The sequence below is a fragment of the Gopherus evgoodei genome, chromosome 2, assembly GCF_007399415.2.
Source record: "Gopherus evgoodei ecotype Sinaloan lineage chromosome 2, rGopEvg1_v1.p, whole genome shotgun sequence".
Lineage (NCBI taxonomy): Eukaryota > Metazoa > Chordata > Testudines > Testudinidae > Gopherus > Gopherus evgoodei.
The window spans coordinates 228,939,210-228,967,003 of record NC_044323.1 but is presented as its reverse complement, the minus strand read 5'-3'; the positions used below and the strand labels follow the sequence as shown (position 1 = coordinate 228,967,003).

The following is a 27,794-nucleotide window of genomic DNA, read 5'->3' as shown; positions in this document are numbered from 1 at the left end:
ATCTGTCATTTCATTGTTTTCGATCCAGCTCAACTATCAAATGCTTTTGAGGATATTTCTACAACCAGATTGTATTACTATTGATTGTTTACCACATCAAATGTTTTATGTGCCTTGTCAGGTTTAATTAAAAGTTGGCTTGAACAGCATCTGTTACTGCCTTTGCTAATATTGTAAAGAAACACACTACATGAGGTTTTCACCTTGCAGATTCTTGATTATTTTTGGTTTATTGTGTCCTGTGTGTTCTAATATTAATGAACTTCTTGTTGTTTAGTGTCCTCAAGTATTTTTAGTGGTACCTGGGAGTGTACAAGATAATAGCTTTTAGTCATTAGTTTGGACTCTGATTTGCTACATCATTTTGCAGCATTCCCTGTGGGCCCAGGTTGATGATACAACAAACACAGGAATTGACTGTTCTACTGGTTTCTTATTAGGGAGAGAAAAAGAAAAGAAATATCTATGAAACTGAGCTTCAGCCTCTGAAATATAGAGTGACAAAAAATAAATATGGTTTATAACATTATTTTAATTTCTGTTTCAGGACAAATGCATCCCTGTTCTAATTCCATAATGAATTACAATAGGATGTATTTGGCCCAACATCTGTATATGTTAGAAGTGTTTTGTAAGTCTGTATGTATCCCTTTGCTGTTTGTGTTGGTGGATGGCATGGATAAAGATCAAGTGCATATGTTGAGTTAGCTCTGCTGAGCAAGAAGTTTTGTTCACATGCTAGTACTCGAAGAGGGGTGGATAGATAGAAAATAATTGAGCTATTTGAATAATTCTAGGAGGTTAATATGATAATGATAACCAACTCTATTCCTCCATTTAATTGAATCTGGGGGGTACAGCACAACAGTTTATCCATGTATTTGGCTGAGAATTTGGTTTAGACAGCAACAACTTGTTAGAGATTTGACCCAGACAAGACTTAAGTAATGTTAATGGGGAATGAAGAGAGAGAGGAAACCAGTAAAAAAAAGGGCAATTTTTGTATTTGTGGCCCCCAGATGTAGGAGATGGATGCCTGCTATTTGTCACTCAGCTTTGCAATCTGTGACTCATCCTTGATAACAAATGAGGTTTAGAAATAAGAAGATAATCTGCAGGTTAGTAAAAATTGAGGTCAAAATTTTCAAACATGGTGGCTACACACACAAGTTGTATTGCTTATACCAGATGGGAAGGAGAATAAGCTAGCTCGATATAAGGCACTTTTATAGTAGAGTAACTGCATTCAGACTAGGGGCTGTAACAGTATAACTATTTTAGTAATAAAATTACACACCTAACTGAAATAGTTATACACTCCAGCCCCCTACCCCCACCCCAAAAAAGTGTGTGTATCAGGGCTTTGGCTCCTAAATCCATATTTGGGTACCTAAATAAAAATGCCCAATTTTCAGAAGTTCTATAAGTGCTCGAGTGCGTAAATGTGGATTTAGGAGCATAACTCTAGGCAAAAAAGGTTGCCAAAACTCAATTTTTCCTGATATCTCTAAAGTAACTGATGTAGAAGATTATTTTAAAAAATAGCTGTTCAGAGGTAGTGGTTTTGACAACATTATTGAAACTATTTGTGGAGTCCCTATTTAAAATGATTTTTATATTTAAGGTCTTATTAAGATATTTAAAATTACTGATGCAAATCTATGGAGCTTACCTAGAAAGTGGAGGGTGACACATAATAAAAATAATATTAAGCTTGTACTGAATTATATAAAACAGAGTGAAAGGGATTGAATAACCCAATTTCCTAGTCATAGAGGGTAATAAAGAGAACTTAACTAGAAACATTCTATAATGTAGCAGCAGATAAGCCAAGCAAACGATGACTTGGATAGACAGATTTTACATTGTTTCTGATACTTTCTTGCTCAGTTATTTGAGATATTGTACATAATGAAACTAAAATGAGGCACCATGCTGTTTACAGAGAAATAATTTTCACAGCTGAAACACCAATATAATGAAACTCTCAAACAAAATTAGTTCATTACCATTCCATGATTTGCCTCTTAGTAAGTGTAACAGAGTGGGCTGCCACTGTAAGTACCTGGGACCAGCCAGCCCTGTCCTGAAGTGGAGCCCTGTTAAGAACAGGTTGGGCCTGGTAGTTTGTAAGTGGTCAGCGATTGCCTGATGAGCACTCAACTCCTATAAAGGCTGAAAGAGCTCAATGGAAGGAAGAAAATTGCAGAAAGCAGGTTGGCTCCTGTGCCAGTCTCTGGAATAGGGTGATTCCCAGGCAGACGGCCTATAAGAGTGCTGAGGGAAGAACTGCTGGGTTCAGGGACACTCTGACAAGGAAGCCCCTGGCTCAGGAGAAAGGACTTGGTTAAGCTGTTGGGATTTATGTTCAACTGTTTATTTGCGGTGGTTGGCTGAAGACTGTCAGTGCCACCCATAAATAAAGCCCTAGAAACAGGGCATGATTCAGATGGTGTCAGTCCTTCCCTGGGTGAAGGACAGGCCAGCAGATTACAACGTACGTTTTCAGTTCCACATGGAAAACTGTATAAGCCTTGACCCTAAGCTATCGTATCTCCTTTTAAGCAACATAAAATAAAAATAAATAGACTTTGACTGTGTTTTTTTGCCAAAAATCATACTGAAAACATTGTCTTGAAATAGACTTTGAAGATCTGGGTAACTTTTTCTCCAATCTCCCTGCGTACCACCCACTCATATTTCAGATCCAATCCTACAAGGTGCTGAATTGCCAACTGCTGTGGTAGTGGATGTTTTTCTTAAACCTCCAAGTTCTGGAATTATGTGAGAATTTTTTTTTTTAAATGAGAGTCAAGTTTTGTGCCCTCCTGGCTCTGGAGAAAATTCTGGAAACATGACCCACATACACTCTAAAGGCTCAGAAACCAAGAGACAAATAAGAAGAATGTGCAATGTATTATTTGTCTTAAAATCTCATGATTTGGAGGGCCTGACTCATGAGTTTTCAATACATAGGGTTGGCAATACTGTCTTCTGCAAAATGCTGACCACTTTCATGGGAGTTGAAGGCACTCAGGCCCAGATCCTCAAAGGTATTTGGGCACCTAATGCCCAATGAGATCAATGGAAGCTAGGCACCTAGATACATTTGAGGGGCTTCAGCACCTTGCAAAAATTGCTAAGCACTGTGCAGGACTGGGCCTACTGACAGCTGTGTTAAATGGTTTGAAAAAATGAACTTTGTAAGCAAAAACAGAGACAACAGCTGAAGGTGCATTCCTTTCTCCCATGCTTTGTCTTATCTACTAACACTGTTAGCTCTTGAGGGTGAGATGTTTCTTACTGTGTGTTTCTACAGAGCATTGCAAGATATAGGAGCGTGTGATGCTGGCGGGTCAGATGCCAGCTTTTGCCCAGGCTGCAGGCATTAGCTAAGAACTGCCAAGCTTGTAACTGGAGATCAGACCAGGTTACCTGTACATTAGTTTTACTCAAAATAGGTATTAGTCTTATAATAATGTATTCACTGTTGAGACGCAATGAAACACTTGTAAGTTGCTGCGTGTATTGATCTCACTTGTAATGTCTCATCAGAAAATATGCAAGTTTTGCTTCATAACTTTAAAAATGTTTGTCCTGAACTTGTGAACTCATGTGTGGGAATCCTTCCCCCCACCCACCCATCCAGAAGAACTATCAAAATCAGATGGGCCACCAAGAATCATCAGAATACAAAGGATTGGTTAATGGCCCTATTGCACCTGGGAAATGCTATGTACAAGGTAGCTCATTCTGTGGCCTTCAAAGCTGAATGAAGGAAATAAAACAAAGCCACGGAAAAATTTCCATCTTTTTGGCTGTTTGAACTCTGACAGGGCCAGAGTCTCCAAACTGAAAACAGAGATCCCCAGAGGTTGCTTACTGGGTCTGCCCTGTGAAAGAACTTTAGAATTGACAGATCACTACAACTCTGTCACTCTTAGCATTTAGGTGGTAACTCATTTCTGTGTATAAGTTTGCTTGCTTTAACCTGTAAATAACTCTCTTCTTCCTTTTTCCTAGTTAATAAACCTTTAGATGGCTTATTACAAGATTGACTACAGGTGTTGTCTTTGATGTAGGATCTAGGGTACCAACAGATCTGGTGATAAGTGACTGGTCTCTTGGGACTGGAAACAATCTGAATGTGGTGTGATCTTTGGTGTACATGACCATTTATCATGAAGTCCAGTTTGTCTGGGTGGCAAGATGGACTGGAGAGTCTAAGACTCTATGGTCAGACTATTATAGTGATCCAGGAGTTCACAATTGTTACTGGCTTGGTGAAAACTACTTATTGAGCACACCACCAGTTTCAGGTGTCTGCCCTGTTTTTGACAGTCAGCTTTGAGGTAGGCACTCATGGTCATGAGTCACTCTAGACAGCATGACGGAGCCAATTGAAATTGTGTCCCTAGGCCCTGTAGTAATGCAAATGAATAATAATAATATGACCTATTTTAAATGCTTGTTTCTAGAAGATTCTGCCTAAATACTAATATTTTTTAAAATGTAAACTTTTGTGGCAAAACACCCACAGTTCTGTCTTAAAAGCAGGAAAGGTTTTTTCCTCCTCCAGCCCGGAGGCATCTAGGTAAGCACCCCAGACAGCCAGTATTCAGCATTAATACATCATGGTTTGTGCACACTCAGGGTATGTCTACACTGCGGGGAACAAAAACCCACAGCACCGAGCTTGAGCCTGGATCATCTGACTCAGACTCACAGGATCAGACTGCGGGAGGGGGAGTGTCTAAAAATTGCAGTGTAGATGCTTGGGCTTTAGCTGGAGTCTGGGCTCTGAGACCTTTTCCCCTCTTGTAGGGTCTCAGAGCCCGGGCTCCAGCAAAGGTCCATGAGACCGAGTCAGCTGACCCAGACCAGCCACACCTGTAACATGGGTCTTTAATCACAGTGTAGATCTACCCTCATAGTCCAGTCCAACAGTCCTTACTCACATGAGTAGCCCCAATGATGATAATGGAACCATGTCTTTGAGCAAGAGCTGCAGAGCTGGGCTCTTGCATAATACCTCAGTGATGGTAGACATTTGGTTTCAGGCCTTACTCAACTGAGAATACAGTTTGTGTGATCTCTTGTTCGTACCGGAATGCCACTTGAATCTGTTTCCCCCAGCAGCTGTTCAGGTTTCCCCAGACAGAATTTATTCTTCTGACACTTGTGGAGTACTAGAGCCATGTGTCAGGCTGGATACAGAATCTAAGGCCAGGTGTACACTAGTGAGCTTACAGTGGCACAGCTGTACCGAGGCAGCTGCACCACTGGAAGATCACTCCTGTAGCCACTCTATGCGAACTCTACATGCTTTGCCCCACATGGGGTGCCTATCTAATTCTTAGGAGTTCCCACTTCTTCTGGTAGCCTATTCCACACATTCATTCACCTCTAGGGAAAGAATATTCCTAAACTCCCTTCAGCCCTAATTCTGCACCACAGAAGTCAGTATGAGCAGGATCAAGCCCTTAATACCCCTCATTTCTTACCTATATTCCTGTAGGGCCTCCATTTTGGATGTCGAGCAGAAGCACAGTAAACGTGAATGGTTTACTTTCCTCACATGACATTGTCCAAGGTTATTTTAATCATGGCTTTCTAGTGCTACTGTCCTCAGTTAATTTTTTTCTTTTAATTTTGCTATTGCTATGCTATAGTGGATGCAAGTGTCCTATTTTAAAATGCTACGCTAAATTCTGCCCACTCTTAGAGTGTGCAGTAACATCACGGACATCACTGTAGTTTTCCCTAGGCTAGGTACGCAGAGAATTCAGCTTGCTAGATCTTGTCTATAGTAGTATTTTTCTTCAGATTCCCTACCACAAATGGGAATGCTAATGGAGAGTGGTTGGTCTACTGCTGGTGTCTTAATTGCCATGTTGCTCAGATGTGCCTGAAGCAGGAATAGATTACGAAGTGGCTAAACCACTGGTGGCCAGTCAACACTAGTGCTCCAGCTGTTGGTAGTGAAAAGGTAGACATAGTGTTTCATACAACTAAGCAAGGCCATTAGATTAATTAATTTTCAGAAGAACCTCTAAAGATGTACTCACAAAATTTGCATGATTGTGCATTTGACAGCATGTGTGAACACGTCTTATGCATGTAGTTAGCCATTTTTGCAGGAAAAATATTTTCATATGCAAATAAGTTGTTGCATGGGCAAATGGATACAACCACAATTTTGTGAGCACCTTTTTAGAGTGACTTTTGAAAATGTGGCTTTCTATTAATGGCTATAAGGGCAATTACAGCCTGATCCTGCATCACTGAAGTTACCAGATGCTTTCCCATTAACTTCAGAGGGGCAGAATAAACCAGGAAACAATTTACAATACCCTCACATGATACAACAAGCCAGTCATGAAGTGGTGTGTGTCTAAGCCCCTTTATTTTCAGTTTAAAGTGATTTTTACCACCACCACCACCACCACCACCGCCACCACCACCCCGCCCTAAACCCAGGATTTTATAAAAAGTATTAATCTTTTTCCAATTTTCAGCCTACTTATGTATCATTCAAATATATAAAAATAACTTGTTTTATTAGGAAAATACAATACATTGTATGAGATATGTATTATGATAATACATTAGTTTGTGGGTATATGCAAAGCTGCCTGTTGCAGTAAGACTATTTATTAGTTTAGAAGACACAAAATAGACAAGCGCGCACGCACACAAGCTCTGAAGTGCATCTGAACATACTGATGAATCTCACACTTATCATGTACACATTTCAAGGTAGCTCAGCTGATGTGGAAAGAGTATTTTTGAAATTTGGCTACATCCAAGACTAGGAGAATGGGCCTTAGAAAAGACTCCTTAAAAAGATTGCTGTAAGCCTACACTATGCAGGGCTTTTGGAAATTACACTGAAGGATTTCACATAAAACAGGGAGGGTTTATAAATATTTTAAAAAGTTGGGCCCAACTATTAAATGTAAATATATATAGGCTAACAGTTCTAAGTCTACAACAGTAAACTATTTATTCAAATAAAAAGTTTTATTTGGGGATGAGAGGTGAAATTGTGTTTTGCGTTCTGGTTTAGTTCTGCAGCAAACGACACTAAATTTCGTTCATCAAAGCATTAATCTACTGAATAGTTTTTTCTTCTGTCCCTCCATCCATCAAAATAAACCCCATATTTATCAAGAAAAAATGTACTGATTTTCAGCTGTTTTTTGTTGTTGTAGTAATAAACAATCGATAAATTCCTGGGGAAAAAATAAATAAAATAAAAACCAAAAATGAAGGGCCCTATGTGTGTCATAGGTTGCTAACAATAGAGATTTTAATGAGAAATTGTCAAGCATAAGACACTGAGCCCTCCCTCGCAGACAAAAGGACCTTTGTACAAGATGCTGAAAATTAGGACCCTTCCCTTTACAGACATAATGATCTTCAAAGAGCCCTTTCAACATAATAAACACAGCAGAAGACGACTGCTGCTATATGAGAGAGATTTCTTATTTCTCCATGCACTTTTGGGGAGTTGGAGAGCTTCTTCGCATTTTGATATCAATTATCACAAAAAACAGCAACTAAAACGACACGTTTAACATAAGAGTGGTTGCATTTCCTTATCAAATACGTTCAGTTCAGCAAAAGTCCTCCAGAAATTCTGACAAAATCTAAAGAAAAAGGTTTCCCACTTTATAACTGTATTTTGACAGGAAACAAATAATAAAGCATCTGAAATACTTCATAACTGCAGCTTGATAATGTAAAATTGCATTCTATACCTTCCTCCCTTGTTTCCAGGGCTACTTTTCATCTACCAGGCTTTATAGCTGAAGAAAGTTGTAGAACCTGTTTTTTTCAATTGCACACCACAGGCTAGCTCTTAAATCTCATTTATATCTCCTAATTCTCCTAACTAAATCCAGAATACTTTGTATGTCTAAAAAAGCATCTTTTGAGGGATTAGGATTTTAATCATACCACGAAAATAATCAAATAGGCAAATATTTCTCATTAAGGAATACAAATAATCACTGTTAAAATGTTTAACATAAACCAGTGAGAATTTGATTACAGGATTTAAAATATTAGAAATTAGATTTAAAAGTGCCTGGAGCTTTTGAAATTGAAACAACTAATTACCATGGTTTCAAACAAAAGAATCGGAACATGACTGAGATCAGGATGACTCTGCCACACTCCTACACTCACTCTCCACTGGTTTAAAGTCCGTGCCTAGCATACCTCTCTACAGCAGGTAGTCTGCTCTTACTTGCACTGGGGCTAAATCAACACAAATTACAGCATCAGAACTGGTTCCCCGTTGGCTCATCCTATTTCCCTGTGTTGAACAGAATTCAGATACTGGTGAGAATTCAGTCCGTTCCTCATACTGAGAATGGAGCAATTCTAATAACTTTCCAATGGAAAATGTGATCACTTTAGTACTTATATTTAGGTCAGAGTTACATATGTATAAGTATAAAATGACATGATTTGCTTCTGACAGTTGGCAAATTATCATCCATAGAACATCATGCTAAAAACAAACAAAATCTCATAAACAGTCAGATCATTAATATACTACAGAACACAACAATGGGTCAGGGAAATCAAATAAATTGGTGGATCTTAAGCTTTTGTTATAGCCAATCACTTTTTAAGAAAGAGAGTCTTGTACATACCTCTATTCCTATCCTCCCAGTCTTGACCCCACACTTCCCATGCAGCAACCATAGTGCCCAGTAACATGAAAGAATACTATTAGGATAGCAATGACATAACGTCAGGGATTTTAGATGGAGTCTACTAGGAGTCAAACATCCAACTCCCATGGAGTCTCAATAGGAGTTGGTTGCTTAATCCCTTAGGCATCTTTGAAAATCTTACCCAAAATTCCAGTGGGAACAGGATCTGGCTTTAAAGAGGCAAGCCAAGAAATTCTGTATAAGTTAATTTAACATTTTGGCACTTAATCACTTCCTCATTAAAACCAAAACTATAAAATTTATTACTCGGTAAAGGATGGTCTATGGCATAAAAAGTCATTTTGAAGATCAATAAATGCAGCACTGACTGAATTATTCATATCATCATTTTCACACACCATTAAATTTCCTATTCAGGTGAAATTCTGAGTTGTCAACTGTTTAATAAATGATCAAAAGTTCAATAATGTACATAATCTGGATAGTTTGTCCCACAAGAAACAACATAAAAATAGGCTTATTATTGTTACAAAGTTGCAACTTTTAAAAAAAGATACTTTAAGGTGTAATTTTCTATTTAATCTATTATACTCCTATGCTCAGAGAGATTTATAATATCACAGATTGGATGATGTATAGTAGTGGAAGCTACTAAAGTTAAACAACTACCAGTAACATTTGAGCTTTCTGCAAAACATCTTATTAAAGCCTGCATTTCAGTTTCTTCAAAACTTTGACTGACTAATGTGGAATTAGATTTTGATGACCATTAAAAGTTGTAGAGGTAGAGAATAATTCTGAAACAATTGATATAAAAATATCTTTAAGCGTATCAGCCATACATCCCCCAATTAAAATACACTAAAGGTGGCAGATTCCTACTTTGCTAACGTAAGTTCAAATAATCAAAATAAAGGGCCTGATTCTCATCTCACACCACTGCATATCAGAAGCAACTCCAATGAAGTCAGTAGTGTTAGATAATTATAAAAGGGAAGAAAACCAGGCCCTAAGAAAGGAAACAAAAGGATTCTCTACTGCTTAATTTTTGGGAGCTACAGAGCTGCTAAAAGAGTGAGGGAAAGGGAGAATTCACAATATTGTGCTCCAGTCCCTTCCCCATCTCACCTTCCAAAGCAGAATTCCATTAATCCTGGTCTTTTCCCCTTACAGAATTACAACAACCTCAGTGGAGCTCCAGGGGAGGCGGAGGGGGGGGAAGAGAGAGAGGTAAGAAGGATTCTGTTCTGTCTCTTTTCTCACAGAGATGAATTAAGAGCATAGTCAATGGAGAGGTGTATGTGCCCACATATTCATTGGTGTTCCCTGGACAGATCCACAGCCTTAATGCCTCCCTCCCCTGTGTGAGCATTTGAGAGTGTAGTCCTAAATTCTGAGGATTAAATTTGAGGGCTGAATCTAGTTGTTCTGGACTAGATTTTTTAGAGTTTCTGGGAATGCCTCCTTGAAATGAATGTAACTGGAGGAAGCTATATGCTTCCTACCTGCTCTTGAGTTAATCAGGCTCAGAGATGCAAAAAAAGATCCTGAGCTTCTTTTAGGGCTCTCAGCAAGGATGGAGTGTTTGCTATTTTGAAGCCAGAGCACAGAGATCAGGATACATTAAGAACTGTCTGGTTGATACAGTTTGTTTTTGTATTTGAAGACTGCTAAGATGCCTGAAGCAAAGATAAACAGAGAATTTGCTGTTTTATTTTGGGTGCCTCAGAAAAACCTGTGGCTAAAAGTGAAATCCCTGAGAGGTTTTTGTCTGATTAACTTGGTGCTTGTACTGAGTTTCTGTCCAGATGAGTGGATGCTGGCTCTGCCTCCACATCCCTTTATGGAAAAAATCTTTTAGAATTTCATTGTAAATAAGCCAGTAGAAATATAATAAGGTAATAAAGAAATTACTCTATGAAATTATGGAGTTTGATCTTTTATTGTCTTCCATGTCAGTCATTTACTCCTGTGCAAAGTGAATGTAAATTTCACATTCATGTACATTTCTATTTCACATATAAATGCTATCCTGATTTAATATAATTGTACATTCACTTGACACAGTTGTAAATAACTACAAAGGGTTAAAGACAGTGGCAAATCTGGCCCACCAAATTAAATAGGAAATAACACCCTTTCTTTAGTTGCTGGGTTTTTTTAAAAAAACATTCTATAGACGTCTATAGCAAAAATAAAATTTTATATTAAATTCTATAAGATGGTTGAGAGAGTCTAAATAAATGTTACCATTTACTGCTAAATTCATACAGTCCCATTGTGGTCAATGGCAAAACTTCTATTGACTTCAACGGGGCTAGGATTTGACACACTGGCTTTTCCATAAGGAACTGTTCACCTCCTTCTCATAATCAATAGTGTAGCCTATAGAGATCATACTTGCTTATGTTAAATAGAAATAGGTAGAGAAAAGGTTTGTAGGCCTATATTTGAACTTAATAGTAAAGGCCTAATAAAATATGAGTGAAGTGAGACAATTCAGAGGCAAGTTAGAGATAAGTTAGGTCATAACCCCAAGTCATACTATAAACACATTTGGGTTTTAATGTGTATTTTAGACAAAATGTGAATATTTTGGAAGAATGCTACCTGTATTGATAGTTACTGGAATGATATTATGCAGGTGTTAATTAAGATGATATTTTCTACTTTCTCATTAGCTAACAAACATTTAATTATGATAGCAATACAGATATGATAATAAGTATGCTTAGTGTTAATTAATTAGGGGTGTTGTTATAATTCATTATAACAAGGATATACACTAATTTTACATGAGCTTGCTCATCTACCAAGATAATCTTTTTTCAAGCACTATATACCCATTCTTCTCATCCAGGGTCTGATCACCTCTGGATGCACCACTTCATCTTGGAATGCGAGTATAAATGCAGCATATGGTTTATATTGTAATCTTGTTTGTTTTACCTAATTATTTTGTTTTAATTAAAGTTTTTAGTTCTGTCACTCATTGTGTCATTCACAATCCTCCACTAAATTAAATGATCTGTAGCTGCCTTGGAGACTTGCACCTAAAGAGTTCAGTTTGGTTTTAATCCTTAGCTTTAAATTTATTAATTAGGAATACATAAATCAAGGTTACAGGTTGGCAACTGCAGTAGAACGGTAGGGTGCATGACTAAATAATTCGAGGGTTCACTGGGGCATGAGAAAGTCAGGAAAGTGTCAAAAAGCAAAAACTCTCACTTCTCTTAGAATTCTTGAGAAGTTCTTCACATAGCAGCAAACTGTTTTGAAGTAGACTGTGGATTTGTTTTGCAACAGAGCACTGCGTATCAGGTTCAGAGCACTCTCTCTTTTGCTAATAGCTGAAGTAAAAAAATATTGTTAGCGTTACATAGGGGAATTTATTTTTGTAAGTATGTAATTTGATTTTCGTAGTACTGGAGGCTACAAAAACACAGTAGATCTGAGATTGTTGGCATGCAGACACATAGAAACAAGCAACTATGCTTAAGCCTAGTCCACGTACTGTACAGTAACAGCAGTGTTTTTCGTTCTTGTGTAGCAGAACCAGGTATAGCACTTTTATTAAGAAACAGTACATCATTTATTTCTCAGACACTGTCTCTTCAATAACTCCATGAATTTTAATAGGTTAAAATCAATAGCATTTTATTGTCATTTCTTTAATCAAAACTGTTGAATTAAAATTGCAGCCTAGCTGTAGTACAATGCAACCCCCACAGTGCCAGTGACTTACCCAACTATTTTCTAGACAGCAGAAGAATGTTACAAATCAGGATTCCTGGTTTCTCTTCCTGGTTCTGGAAGGAAGTGTGCTGTAGTGATTACTCGCAGTACAAACAAGCACACTCAATTGGCAACTTCAGGCCTGTCACATTAGAAACAGAAAGTTCTATTCCCAGTTCTGCTAGTGATGACTTTGTGCAACTCAATCTCCTTACTCCTTCTGTAAAATAGGGGGAATAATACTTGTCTGCCTCCTAAGATAGGCCTATGAGGCCTTACTCAATATGTGCTGTGAAGTAAACAATTATTTAATCAGAAAAAGAGCTGAGACAACCAGGCATACTTTTAGGCTTCTGTTACTATGATTCTTATTAAATGGAAGCAGAGCTCAGGTAATTACATAGCAGGGGTTTTAATAAGAGCATCAGCTCTCACCAGTAATTGCTGAGAGTTGGCAACAATGCCTGTAAACAGCTTCCCCTTGGTGATTCACTCTTTGTCCACCCCCTCATCTGCCCTGATGAAACACTTCAGACCTGTGTTGGAAAGAATTTTTGGCCAGTGGCACCAGTTTCAAGAGTGAATGCCAAAAAACTGATTTTTGGATACCTACATAAAACTCAAAAATAGTTAAAAATAAAATTTAAATACCCCCCAGAATGCAAGCCCTAAGATACGGTCTTGCCTAATATTAAAGGAAGTCTGTTACAGAGACAAGGATAGAAATCAGCTCTCCTGAGTCCCAGTCTGTTGCTTTAAACACAATCCATTTTCCTTCTTATATCCATCTGTCCATCCTGTACATTAAATGAAGCACGACTCCTGGAAAAAATATTATGATGACACAAATAAAAATTAACAGAATGCCTATGCACAAGGGGCCAAATTAAGTTTGCACAGGCAAATGTAATTCTGTCATTTCCTAGCTTTAGAGTGCTTGACTTTACAACCTTAAAAATAAAACTGGAAAGACAGAAAATGCATCATGAGGAACCACAATGACCCTCTGTATGAATCACTAGCAGGGTCTGAGCTCAGAACCTGTACATCCACAGCACACACCTTTGAGTTAAAATATACTTGATAGCAGTAATAGGCTATGAAGTATTCTTTAGGTTTTAATTCAACAGTTTTGACTGATTACTTAAAGAAATGACAATAAAATACTATTGATTTTAACCCCTTAAAATTCATGGAGTTATTGAAGAGGCATATTGGCCTGGTTGAAGCAGGATGGGGGGAACTATTAGTTTAATTTTACTAAAGGAACTTTCAGAAGTTTTGGAACATTGCCCTAGGCTTAAGTGGCAGCTGCTGAAACCTTGTCCTATCTACAGCTAAAGCTATGATGAATCACCAGAGAGCATTCTTAGGCTATATCCACACTTAAAATGCTGCATTACTAAGATGCTTCAGTGTAGACAATACCTACAGTGACAGAAACGGTTCTCCTATCAGTATAGGTAATCAACCCCCCACCTACTTCCATCAACTTAGTGATGTTGACACCAGGGGTTAGGTCGGTATAGCTATGTCTCTCAGGGGTATGTATTTTTCACACCCCTGAGACACACAGCTATCCTGATATGTAGACCAGACCTCAGTGTAGACCAGGGGTTGGCACTCTCTGGCACACGGCTCGCTAGGGTAAACATCCTGGTGGGCCGAGCCAGTTAACCTGCCGCATCCGCAGGTTAGGCCAGTTGTGGCTCCCACTGGCTGCGGTTTGCTGCTCCAGGCCAATGGGGGCGGTGGAAAACTGGCCAGCACATCCCTCAGCCTGCACAGCTTCCCGCCGCCCCCACTGGCCTGGAGCAGCGAACCGCGGCCAGTGGGAACTGCGATTGGCAAACCTGCAGATGCGGCAGGTAAACAAAGTGGCCCAGCTCCCACCAGGGTGCTTACCCTGGGCCTGACTCACGATTTGAAGCACTGAACTCTCTGCCCGCTGGACTTCACTGTGGCCTTAAGCCCCTGTTTTAGGTGAGCTCCTAGCCAGCCCCCGATTCACCCAATTCCCCTGATGCTCAGGGGCCGGCCAGCCCGCTGCTGCGCCGAAGCCAACTTCGGGCATGCTCAGTGGGAGCCCCGGCAGCCTGCCCCGGCGCCCCGCCCCCGCCTAACCCGGATACACACGCTCCGCTGCCTTTCACCTCTGCTCGCCGGGGAACGTGGAGCCGGGAGCCCGCTGAACAGCGAGACACGCCGGCGGGCGCTGCCTACGGGCCGCTGCCGGGCTGGGCGGGCCCCCGAGAGCCCGCTCCGTGCCCGCCCCCGGCCATGGCCCCCATGGGGATCCGCCTCTCCCCGCTGGGGGTGGCCGTGTTCTGTCTGCTGGGCCTCGGCGTCCTCTACCACCTCTACTCCGGCCTCCTGGCCGGCCGCCTCGCCCTCTTCGTGCTGGGGGCCGGGGGCGGGCACGATGTTCCCCCAGACACGTTGCCCGAGGGCACCGTGGACCTGCGGGAGCTGCTGGCCGTGTCCGTGCTGGCCGCCGTCAGGGGGGGCGAGGAGGTGAAGCGCGTCCGGGAAAGCAACGTCCTCAACGAGAAGGCGAAGGGCAAGACCCGCGAGGGGGCCGAGGAGAAGATGACCAGCGGGGACGTGCTGTCCAACCGCAAGATGTTCTACCTGCTCAAGAACAGCTTCCCCGGCGTGCAGGTGGGTCCCGCGCCCGCCCCCTGAGGCCCTGCTCTGGGCCCCCTTCCCTTAACGGAGGGAGCCGCGTGTCTCTCGAGCCCCCCACCCCCGCATAACTGCACAGCAGCCCCTCTCCCCCCTTTATGGGAATCTCTTCCCTGGCCCCGCCTCCTTATCCAGCACACCCGTCCCTAATCACAAATCATTTGAACCGGTAGCTCAGTGTCCTGTCATGGCAACTTTCTGTTTGTTTAAACTGGGACGGCCCTGAAATACTTTATCAGTGATTCTCAACCTTTTCCTTGCCAGGATCTTCTCATGCTAAGGTCTGAGCTGTACCCAAGTTTTGTACTGGTATAACTCTTTCAGTTACTGGTGTTTTATGTTTTCTTGTAATGGTTGTCCTAGTGTAGTACAGTTGTCATCTGTATAAAACCTGGGACCTCTGGAGCTTAATTGATGAGCCTCTACTGCATGAGCTAAAAAACATCTGTCTCTTGGCCAGTGTAACAGGCTCATCAGTCTCTAGTCACAAGAGGGGGACAGAATGCCATACCAAGCAGGCCTGGTCAGTGGTTCTCAAACTTTTTTACTGGTGACTCCTTTCACATAGCAAGTCTCTGAGTGTGACACCCCTTCCTCATAAATTAAAAACACTTTTTTACATATATTTAACACCGTTATAAATGCTGGAGGCAAAGTGAGGTTTGGGGTGGAGGTTGACAGCTCACAACCCCTCATGTAATAACCTTGTGACCCCCTGAGAGGTCCTGAACCCTAGTTTGAGAACCCCTGCACTAGGTACAAGCCACAGTGTGGATGCCGTTACACTATTATAAAGAGGTCTTGTACAAGTATACTTTATTCTCTTTCCTATGTGGGATTAGCTATACTAGTATGAGATATCTTTATAGTGGTATAACTGTGTCCATGCTACAAGTTTATGTTGCTTGAACTACTTCAGTGCAGTTAAAGCAGCACAACTTTCTAGTGTAGAAAAGACCTTAGTAATACAGTATAAGTAATACGGTATAAGAAGAGCAGGACACCTTACTGTGACACCCAGATGGAGAACCCATGTTTTATATAAATATAGTTGTACTGCAAACAGTAGGCACACTAAAACTGGAAGTTTCATATTAATACATTCTGCTTTTGTCGCTCAGTAGGTTGAATGAAGAGAGGCATATTACACATCTGAATTGCAGGGATTGCGGTGGAGTTGGGAAATAAAAAAGTTTGCTTGCATATTTTGACATGATCACTAGTGTAAGGTAGTACCATATACTACCTTACATCTGTTGTCTTTTTCTTATCACCCTATGACAATATGGATATGTCAGGAACAAATCATCCCGAACCAATCTAATTCTTTAACAGGGTTATAGCCTAGTGGAGGATCTGGGGGCAGCTGTAGACCTGACAGATTTTGATTTTATTGAGGCTTTCGACACCGTTCAACATGACATTCTCATAAGCAAACTAGGAAATGTGGTCTAGGTGAAATTACTATATCAGGGGTCAGCAACGTTTCAGAAATGGTGTGCCAAGTCTTCATTTATTCACTCTAATTTAAGGTTTTGCGTGCCACTAATATATTTTAATGTTTTTAGAAGGTCTCTTTCTATAAGTCTATAATATGTAACTAAACTATTGTTGTATGTAAAGTAAATAATGTTTTTAAAACGTTTAAGAAGCTTCATTTAAAATTAAATTAAAATGCAGAGCCCCCCTCCACCCCCGACTGGTGGCCAGGATCTGGACAGAGTGTGTGCCACTGAAAATCAGCTTGCGTGCTGCCTTTGGCACACGTGCCATAGGTTGCCTACCCCCTGTACTATATAGTGGTGCACAAGTGGCTAAAAAGCTGTACTCTCAGATTACAGTTGTAGCTGTGTTAGTCTGTATCAGCAAAAACAACGAGGAGTTCTTGTGGCACCTTAGAGACAAACAAATTTATTTAGGCATAAGCTTTTGTGGGCTGGAACCCCCTTCTACCAATGTGATATATGCCATAATGTGCCAGGCAATGCCCCTCTGCCATGTAGATTGGCCAAACCAGACAGTCTCTACGCAAAAGAATAAATGGACACGAACCTGACATCAGGAATCATAACATTCAAAAACCAGTAGGAGAACACTTTTATCTCTCTGGTCACTCAATAACAGACCTAAAAGTGGCAATTCTTCAACAAAAAAACCTTCAAAAACAGATGCCAACATGAAGCTGCAGAACTGGAATTAATTTGCAAACTGTATACCATCAGATTAGGCTTGAATAAAGACTGGAGTGATTGGGTCATTACAAAACCTAAGCTTAATTTCCCCAATACTAATTTCTCCCTACTGTTACTCACACCTTCTTGTCAGTTGTCTGTAATGGGTCACTCTCTTACCACTTCAAAAGTTATTTTTCCTCCCTTGGTATCCTGGTGTTAATTGATCTATCTTGTTTGACTGACCTCACACTTGGGAAAGCAACCCCCATCCTTTCATGTATTTATACCTGCCCCTGTATTTTTCACTTCATGCATCTGATGAAGTGGGTTCTAGCCCACAAAAGCTTATTCCCAAATAAATTTGTTAGACTCTCAGATTAGTTGTCCATGGTGCCTGTCAAACTGGAAGGGTGTATTTAGTGGTGTCCTTTAGAGGTCTGTCCTGGGTCCAGTACTAATCAATATTTTCATTTAATGACTTGGATAATGGAGTGGAGAGAGAGCCTGTTTATAAAATTTGCTTACGACACCAAGCTGAGAGTGATTGCAAGCACTTTGGAGGATTAGATGAGAAATCTAAACAACCTTAAGAACATTAGAATAGCTACAACAATGGTCCATCTAGACCAGTATCCAGTCTTCCGACAGTGGACAGTGCCATATGCTTTAGAATGAATGAATGGAACAGGGCAATTATTGAGTGATCCATCACCTGTCCATCAGTTCCAGCTTCTGGCAGTCAGAGATATAGGGACATCCAGAGCACGTGGTTGCATCCCTGACCGTCTTAGGTCCATCAGTGACTATTATTCATCACCAGTGAATTTATCTAATTCTCTTTAGAGTGCAGTTACACTTTGGCCTTCATGATTTTGAGAGGTTGGCTGTTGTGTGAAGAAATACTTCCTTTTGTTTGTTTTAAACCTGGTTACTATTAATTTCATTGGATGACCCCTGGTTCATGTGTTTATGCGAAGGGGTAAATAACACTTTTTCTCCACACTATTCATGATTTTGTAGACATTTATAGTATCAACCCCCATTAGTCGTCTCTTTTCTTTTTGTTGCTCTTCCCTGTACTGTACTTTTTCCAATTACAAGATATCTTTTTTGAGGTGGGGCAACCTGAACTGCATGCAGTATTCAAGGTGAGGGCATGCCATATATTTACATAGTAGCATTATGATATTTTCTGTTTTATTACCTATGCTTTTCCCAGTAGTTCCTAACATTCTGTTAGCTTTTTTGACTGCTGCTGCAACATGAGCAGATGTTTTTAGAGATCTATCCATAGTGACTCCAAGATCTTTCTTGAGTGGCAACAGCTATTTTAGACCCCATCATTTTGTATGTATAGTTGGGATTATATTTTCCAATGTGCATTACTTTGTCACCCAGTTTAGAGAGATCCCTTTGTAACTCTTTACAGTCAACTTTGGACATAACTATATTGAATAATTTTGTATTGTCTGCAGACTTCGCCACCTCACTGTTTACACTTTTCCAGATCATTTATGAATATGTTTACCAGCACTGGTCCCAATACAGATCCTTGGGGGACCCCACTACTTAATTCTCTCCACCATGAAAACTGACTATTTATTCCTACCTTTGTTTCCTATCTTTTAATTAGTTACTGATCCTTTCAAGGAACTTCCCTCTTATCCCATGACAGCGTACTTTACTTAAGAGCCCTTGGGGTGGGACCTTGCCAAAGGTTTTCTGAAAGTCCAAGACTGCTGTATCGACTGAATCACCCTTGTCCATGTGTTGGTTGACAAAGAATTGTAATAGATTGGTGAGGCATGATTTCCCTTTACAAAAACCATGTTGACTCTTCCCCCAGTATATTGTGTTCATCTATGTGTCTGATAATTCTGTTATTTAGCACAGTTTCAACCACTTTGCCTGGTACTGAAGTTAGGTTTACCTGTCTGTAATTGCCTCTGGAGCCTTTTTTCAAAATTGGTGTCATGTTAGCTACCCTCCAGACATCTGGGTACAGTGGCTGATTTAAGCAATAGGCTACATACCACAGTTAGTGGTTCTTCAATTTCATACATGAGTTCCTTCAGAATTTTTGGTTGAATACCATCTGGTCCTAGGGACTTATTAAGTATCAGAGGGGTAGCCGTGTTAGTCTGGATCTGTAAAAGCAGCAAAGAATCCTGTGGCACCTTATAGACTAACAGACGTTTTGGAGCATGAGCTTTCGTGGGTGAATACCCACTTCTTCAGATGCATGTAGTGGAAATTTCCAGGGGCAGGTATATATATGCTAGCAAGCAAGCTAGAGATAATGAGATCAGTTCAATCAGGGAGGATGAGGCCCTGTTCTAGCAGTTGAGATGTGAAAATCAAGAGAGGAGAAACTGGTTCTGTAGTTGGCAAGCCATTCACAGTCTTTGTTCAATCCTGAGCTGATGGTGTCAAATTTGCAGATGAACTGAAGCTCAGCAGTTTCTCTTTGAAGTCTGGTCCTGAAGTTTTTTTGCTGCAGGATGGCCACCTTAAGGTCTGCTATAGTGTGGCCAGGGAGGTTGAAGTGCTCTCCTACAGGTTTTTGTATATTGCCATTCCTAATGTCTGATTTGTGTCCATTTATCCTTTTCCATAGAGACTGTCCAGTTTGGCCAATGTACATAGCAGAGGGGCATTGCTGGCATATGATGGCATATATTACATTGGTGGATGTGCAGGTGAATGAACCGTGATGGTATGGCTGATCTGGTTAGGTCCTGTGATGGTGTCGCTGGTGTAGATATGTGGGCAGAGTTGGCATCGAGGTTTGTTGCATGGATTGGTTCCTGAGCTAGAGTTATTATGGTGCGGTGTGCAGTTACTGGTGAGAATATGTTTCAGGTTGGCAGGTTATCTGTGGGCAAAGACTGGCCTGCCACCCAAGGCCTGTGAAAGTGTGGGATCATTGTCCAGGATGGGTTGTAGATCCTTGATGATGCGTTGGAGGGGTTTTAGCTGGGGGCTGTATGTGATGGCCAGTGGAGTCCTGTTGGTTTCTTTCTTGGGTTTGTCTTGCAGTAGGAGGCTTCTGGGTACACGTCTGGCTCTGTTGATCTGTTTCCTTATTTCCTCGTGCGGGTATTGTAGTTTTGAGAATGCTTGGTGGAAATTTTGTAGGTGTTGGTCTCTGTCTGAGGGGTTAGAGCAGATGCGGTTGTACCTCAGTGCTTGGCTGTAGACAATGGATCGTGTGATGTGTCCGGGATGGAAGCTGGAGGCATGAAGGTAGGCATAGCGGTCGGTAGGTTTTCGATATAGGGTGGTGTTAATGTGACCATCACTTATTTGCACCGTGGTGTCAAGAAAGTGGACCTCCCATGTAGATTGGTCCAGGCTGAGGTTGATGGTGGGGTGGAAGCTGTTGAAATCGTGGTGGAATTTTTCCAGAGTCTCCTTCCCATGGGTCCAGATGATGAAGATGTCATCAATGTAGCGTAGGTAGAGAAGGGGCGTGAGTGGACGAGAGCTGAGGAAGCGTTGTTCCAGATCGGCCATAAAGATATTGGCATATTGTGGAGCCATGCGGGTGCCCATAGCAGTGCCACTGATCTGAAGATATATATTGTCATCAAATTTGAAATAGCTGTGCGTAAGTATAAAGGCACAGAGCTCAGCAGCCAGTTGTGCTGTGGCATCGTCATGGATAGTGTTCCTGACAGCTTGTATTCCATCTGTGTGTGGGATGTTTGTGTAGAGAGCCTCTACATCCATGGTGGCTAGGATGGTGTTTTCTGGGAGGTGACCAATGCATTGTAGTTTCCTCAGGAAATCAGTGGTGTCACGGAGATAGCTGGGAGTGCTGGTGGCATAAGGTCTGAGTAGAGAGTCCATATAGCCAGACAGTCCTTCAGTGGGAGTACCAATGCCCGAGATGATGTGGCGTCCAGGATTTCCGGGTTTGTGGATCTTGGGTAGTAGATAGAATAACCCTGGTCGGGGCTCTAGGGGTATGTTGATTTCTTCTGGTGTTAGTGTAGGGAGTGTCCTGAGTAGATGCTGTAGTTTCTTAGTGTATTCCTCAGTGGGATCTGAGGGAAGTGGCCTGTAGAATTTGGTATTGGAGAGTTGTCTGGCGGCCTCCTTTTGGTAGTCAGACCTGTTCATGATGACAACGGCACCTCCTTTATCAGCCTCTTTGATGATAATGTCAGGGTGGTTTCTGAGGCTGTGGATGGCGTTGCGTTCTGCACAACTTAGGTTATGAGGCAAACGATGTTGTTTTTCCACAATTTCTGCCTGTGCACGTCGGCGGAAGCATTCAATGTAGAGGTCCAGGCTGTCATTTCGACCCTGAGGAGGAGTCCATGTGGAGTTCTTCTTCTTGTGCTGTTGGTGGGAGGGCACCTGTGTATCAGTGCACTGTTCAGTGTTGTCCTGGAAGTATTCTTTGAGTCGGAGACGGCGAAAGTAGGCTTCCAGATCGCCACAGAACTGTATCATGTTGGTGGGGGTGGCAGGGCAGAAAGAGAGTCCCCGAGATAGGACAGACTTTTCTTCTGGGCTGAGTGTGTAGTTGGATAGATTGACGATATTGCTGGGTGGGTTAGGGGTACCACGGTTGTGGCCCCATGTGGCAGGTAGGAGTTTAGACAGCTTACAGTCCTTTTTCCTTTGTAGAGAGTTGAAGTGAGTAATGTAGATCTCCTGTCTTATTCTAGTGAAGTCCGTTTGTATAGAAGTTTGGTTATTAATGAGAGTCTCCAGGTCGGAGAGCTCTTTTTTGATGTTTTCCTGTTTGCTGTATAGGATGCTGATCAGGTGGTTCCTCAGTTTTTTTGATAGAGTATAGCATAATCTCTCACTGTGGTCTGTGTAGTATGTAGATAGCAGTGAATTTTTTACCTTTAGTCCATTTGGTATGATGTCCATCCGTTTGCATTTGGAAAGGAAGATGATATCTGTCTGTAGGGACTTATTAGTGTTTAATTGACCAGCTTGTTCCAAAATCTCCTTTGATACCTCAATCTGGGACAGTTCCTTATATTTGTTACCTAGTACGAATGATTTGGGTGTGGGAATCTCCCTCACATCTTTGGAGTGAGGACCTTAGTAAGTTGGAGTATTAGTCAGTAAAGACAAGTACAAAGTATTACACTTACAAAGGAAAAATAAAATGCACAGCTACGTGGGTGGTGGGTATAACAGGCCCCAGAGGTCGGGGCTGCCCTGCCATCCAGCTGCTGCTCAGCCCCACACCATAACTCTGAAGCTTCTCCACTTCTTCAAAATTAATATTTATTTGTTGTTCTTCAAACCTCTCCATTTTTGCCTTAGTAATTAGCTAACACATCACAGTATTACCTAAAACTTCATATACGTAGTTCAGGGAATGCTATACTAACATTTAATTACCTTAGGCAACTTAAAAGGTTTTTTTTTTAATGGGTAACTAATAGGGGACTTCAGTCATGTCTTTTCTACCTGCCTCAAACTGCACAAACTCTGAATCAGTGGTCCCCAACCTTTTTCGTCTGGCGGGCACCAGACAAGCCACGGAGGACCATGGCGGCGGACGAGCATCCGCCGAAATTCCGCTGACAAGCGACAACGTCAATAGGCATTGCCGCCGAAATGCCGCCAACAAGCATCATCATCCAGAGGCGTTGCTGCCAAAATGCTGCTGATTTTCAGCAGTATTTCAGCAGCGACGCCTCTGGATGGCGCGGCTTGTTGACGGCATTTGGGCAGATGTTGTCTGCTGGCCAGTACGCGGGTGCACTTAGACACCCCAGCGGGCACCATGGCTCCCACGGGCATCACATTGGGGACCCCAGTAGAAGTCTTCTGACTGGTGATTGACGAAATGTAATGAAATATCTCTGGTAATGGGAATATCAAGTGACGCACAATACATTAGCCATGTAATATGGGTAGTAATCTTATGAATTAGTACATCAAAGATGTAGTAAACGTACTAAGACGCTTCTTCCAAAAAGCTAAACTATTACTAAGCTAGGAAGAAAATCTTTTATATATATAAAAAAGTATCCAAACAGAAACTCCAAAACAGACAAGAAATGTGCTAAACTTCAGTTCATTTACAATTTTCTTCATTTTATCCCGCCTCCCTCTTTTCCTGAATTTGCACATCGTGTTTAGCGTCTTGAGGAAGAGTCTTCAGACAGATCTATAAATTGTTTGCCATGCCCTGAGGGCACTCTTTTGCGAAAAAAAATGGTGGTTTTGTGCCTCTCTGGCCTGGTCTACACTATGCGTTTAAACCGATTTAGCAGCGTTAAACCAATTTAATGCTGCACCTGTCCACACAATGAGGCCCTTTATATTAATATAAAGGGCTCTTTAACCGGTTTCTGTACTCCTCCCCGACGAGAGGAGTAGCACTGAAATCGGTATTACCTTATCGAATTAGGGTTAGTGTGGCCGCAAATCGACGGTATTGGCCTCCAGGCGGTATCCCACAGTGCACCATTGTGATTGCTCTGGACAGCAATCTGAACTCGGATGCACTGGCCAGGTAATCAGGAAAAGTCCTGCGAACATTTGAATTTCATTTCCTGTTTGCCCAGCGTGGAGCTCTGATCAGCACTGGTGGCGATGCAGTCCCAAATCCAAAAAGAGCTCCAGCATGGGCCGCACGGGAGATACTGGATCTAATCACTGTATGGGGAGACAAATCTGTTCTATCACAGCTCCGTTACAGAAGACGAAATGAGAAAGCATTTGAAAAAATCTCCAGGCTATGATAGACAGAGGCCACAGCACAGTGCTGTGTGACAAGCGTAACGGAAAGCCAAAGAATCAAATGGACGCTCATGGAGGGAGGGAGGGGTTACCGAGGACTCCAGCTATCCCACAGTCCCTGCAGTCTCCGAAAAGCATTTGCATTCTTGGCTGAGCTCCAGTGCCTGTAGGGTCAAACACATTGTCCGGGGTGTTTCAGGGTATATCTCATCAATTTACCCCCTTTCCCCTCCCCCGTGAAAGAAAAGGGAAAAAAATCATTTCTTGACTTTTTTTTATGTCATCCTATGTCTACTGCATTGCTGCTGGTAGACGCGCTGCTGCGGCAATGAATAGCAGCATCCTCTTCCCTCCCCTCCCCGGTGGCAGATGGTACAATATGACTGCTATCCATCGTCGTCATCAGCCCGTGAGTGCTCCTGGCTGGCCTCAGGTGAGGTTGACCGGGGCGCCTGGTTGAAAATAGGAATGACTCCCGGTCATTCCCGGTAGATGGTACAGAACGGCTGGTAACCATCCTCATCATAGCAACTGGGGGCTGAGTTCCCTCAGCCCCCCCTTTCATGTCTAAAGAAAAGATTCTGTACTGCCTGGACTATCATAGCAGCTGGATGCTGGGCTCCTCTCCTCCCACCATTTAATGTCCTGCCTGGACTATCACAGCAGCTGGAGGCTGCCTCACCCTCATTTTATTTCACTAAAAAGTCAGTGTTTCTTATTCCTGCATTCTTTATTACTTCATCACGCAAATGGGGGACACTGCCACGGTAGCCCAGAAAGGTTGGGGGAGAAGAGAATCAACAGGTGGGGTTGTTGCAGGAGCACCCCCCATGAATGGCATGCAGCTCATCATTTCTGCGGGATCTGACACGAAGCGGCTGTGCTCTCTGGTACACTGGTTCTCTAGTACACTTGCCCCATATTCTAGGCAGGGCTGACTCTATTTTTAGATAAACCATAAAGGAGGGATTGACTCGGGGAGTCATTCCCATTTTTGTCTTTGCGCCCCTAGCAGACCTCAGTTAAGGCCAGCCAGGAGTGTTGTAACACCAGGCCTGCTTCTGCATGTCTGCCCTGGCCTCCATGCTTAGATGCAAAGCCAGCACGTACACCGAGCTGTTTCCTGTTATTGTCTTTGCCAGTAAAGGCTGAGGGTTGACCATTCCAGTAAGGCTGAGGCTGAGTTTGACCACTCTGTTGCAACTTTACAGATATTTTGCAAACAGCTTCCAGTAAAGGCTAAGGCTGAAGTTTGACCGCTCTGTTGCAACTTTACAGATACTTTACAGATATTTTGCAAACAGCTTGCAACCAAATATCCCCCGCTCTTCGGGGAAACTCGGCGAAACCCTATCTATAGTTAATTTTACCTTATTTGGTTGACGAGAAGCCCCATATAGCTGTCAGCGATTTCTTCACTAGATCTTGGGGGGGAGCATCACTTTGGGTATATCTGTCCTGCCCACAGTTTGGCAGGCAGAGAGGAGAACGCACCTGAGTCACTTGCACTCTGAGTGCACCCGTAACCGAGCCTGATCACCTCGAAGCCTCTCTCAGCTCTCGTGTTTCAGTGGAGCTTACGCGTCTGCCGGCCGTAATGTTTTTGCATTGGTTTGTATTAGTATGTATGCTTTGTAATTAATTGTTTTTGGAAGTTAACAAGATTTTCTTTTTGGGTTAACTGTATATTGTGTCTTTCTTTGTATGAATATATTGTGTGTTTCCTTGTATAAATAGAGTTGTTAGTCAATATTGTTTCTGTATCACTAATAAACCATTAAGTTAAAACCATACGTCTCAGTGCCTGCACACTGTGCCACAACTGTTCCCCCTCTAAACATCCAAAAACAAACCTTTATCGTTTGGTCACCCCTGCAACCTGGTAGATAACAGGTGTGCATCTGACTACTTGGGTCCTCGCATACTATTGGGTGACTAACATGGCATCATGAACAGGATGTTTCGAGGGATGGATCATGTCCATGGCACACTGTGGACCGCAAACAATCTGAGCTCGAGCAATTTCAGCATTTTGCAATTTCATCTAGTGGCCAGCCGACAATCGGAACAACCTAAATTAGATTGGGTCTGCTCTATTGAGTCGGGCTCCGGGTCCAAGAATTATACGACACCATTAACCTTAACCACGGTAGGGTGCCTCCTCCACTGTCACCCGACGTTCAGGTGTCAGCCGGCCGATAATTCCCTGCAGCCTCAGTGCACGGGGGTTGCAGAGAACAATCGGACCGAAGCCTCCTCCCAAATTTCGAGAGAGTGCAGTCGTATAGTCAAAAAATCAGGAGGCGCCGTATCCAAACTTATTCCCCTACCATGGGTACAAGGCGGCGATCTGGCTCACAAACTATTAACCCACCTGTTAGAAGAGCTAGAAAAGGTCAAAAAGCCTAAAAAAACTCAGACCAGACGAATATAAGTCAGAGGACGTTTCCACTGTTCTGTTCTGTGTGTTAAATAAAGCGTTAGATCTCTGTGCTGTGCTTCACGGAAGTACTATGTTTGCAGCAAAGCAAGCAGCCTCGGATTCCTTCACGGTAGCAAGAGCGAGGCAAGCGAGGAAGGGGAGGTAAAGAAAACCCCACTGGCAGTGACAGCGATTTTCCCCCCCCCCCCCGCCGTATGAGGCGCCGCAGCATTCGCTATACCCCGCTCTGCCTACGGCCCCACCCCGGCGGTAGAGGAAGGGATTAGAGTAGAAGCCATGCCCGTTGCTGTGACTAAGAGCAAGGTCGACTCTAACACGGGTCAGACCATCACCACAACCGAATATCGCACCCGGTCTAAAGCCGAGTTAAAAGACTTCATGACGGAAACCCAGCGTAGGAAGAATGAGCCACCCCTGGCGTGGCTAGGCTGTGTGGCCCTGGACCACGGGGCAGAAGTAGTAGATAGGGAGGAGGCCGCCATCTTAGCTAAAACGGCCAATTGGTCAAAGGGGTTCCCTGGTCACGCTCTATTAAACAACGGAACTTGGCCAGTTACTACCCCGGCGGCAGCCATCCTCGCTATGAGGGGGAAGCTTTAAAGGCATGTATGTTCCCCCAGGCAGCCTTAAACGCCCCATGACTTAACATGGGGCATTGCCGTCGCCTCCATAGTACTTTGGGACCTGAATCAATTTCCGCTAAATCTTAACCAGCAGCAACAACAAAGTAATTTGCCGTTCATTTTTGTGGCCGATCGTTCCCAAATTCCGGTGCCAATGGACACTCTTACTTTAGCTTTGGAAGAGGGTCCCCAACTTGACACCGGGGCAACTCATGTTACATGCCACCATAGGGCGCCCCGTGGTTACATTGTACGAGGCTGTTAGCAAGATTTGATTTCCGGAAACGCCGCCTCCCTCAGTACTCCCCCGCGGCGGCTCAAGGGGACAGCCAAGCCCCGAAAAGGGCACTCTTCGGGTTCCTACTTCACAAGGGAATCCCCAAAGAGGCGTTGCGTAAAATGTCTAACACCGAACAGCAGACAGTTGCAAAGCAACTAGGCTGGAAAAATTGGGACGACTATGTCAAGTCAAAAAGCGAGTAACGGCCAGGTGCGCCCCGGCCCAAACCAAGACCCCACCGACAAACGGCCCTATGCAACTTTGTTGGTCGATAGTTGCCTCCCCATTACCTTTTTGTTGACACCGGCGCCCAAATTAGTGTAATTAAGTCCGAGGTTCCCCACACCCCCACAGGCTCATTTATGTTCGTTCAAGGTCTTAATAGTGTAGAAGAAAAACCTGTAGTTTGGGTTACTATTGCCCACGGAAAATATATGAGAA

The 27,794-nt window shown here is 42.6% G+C and overlaps 1 protein-coding gene across 1 annotated transcript in view; it reads left to right on the top strand.

The window, feature by feature from the left end:
- The first annotated feature begins 14,618 nt into the window (after window positions 1–14,618).
- IMPAD1 (inositol monophosphatase domain containing 1) overlaps window positions 14,619–27,794 on the top strand; it is a 31,816-nt gene continuing 18,640 nt past the window's right edge. The window contains exon 1 of the mRNA XM_030553133.1: window positions 14,619–15,086. Within this exon, the coding sequence (XP_030408993.1) occupies window positions 14,706–15,086 (381 nt within the window). The 5' untranslated portion in view covers window positions 14,619–14,705. The remainder of the gene's footprint in view (window positions 15,087–27,794) is intronic.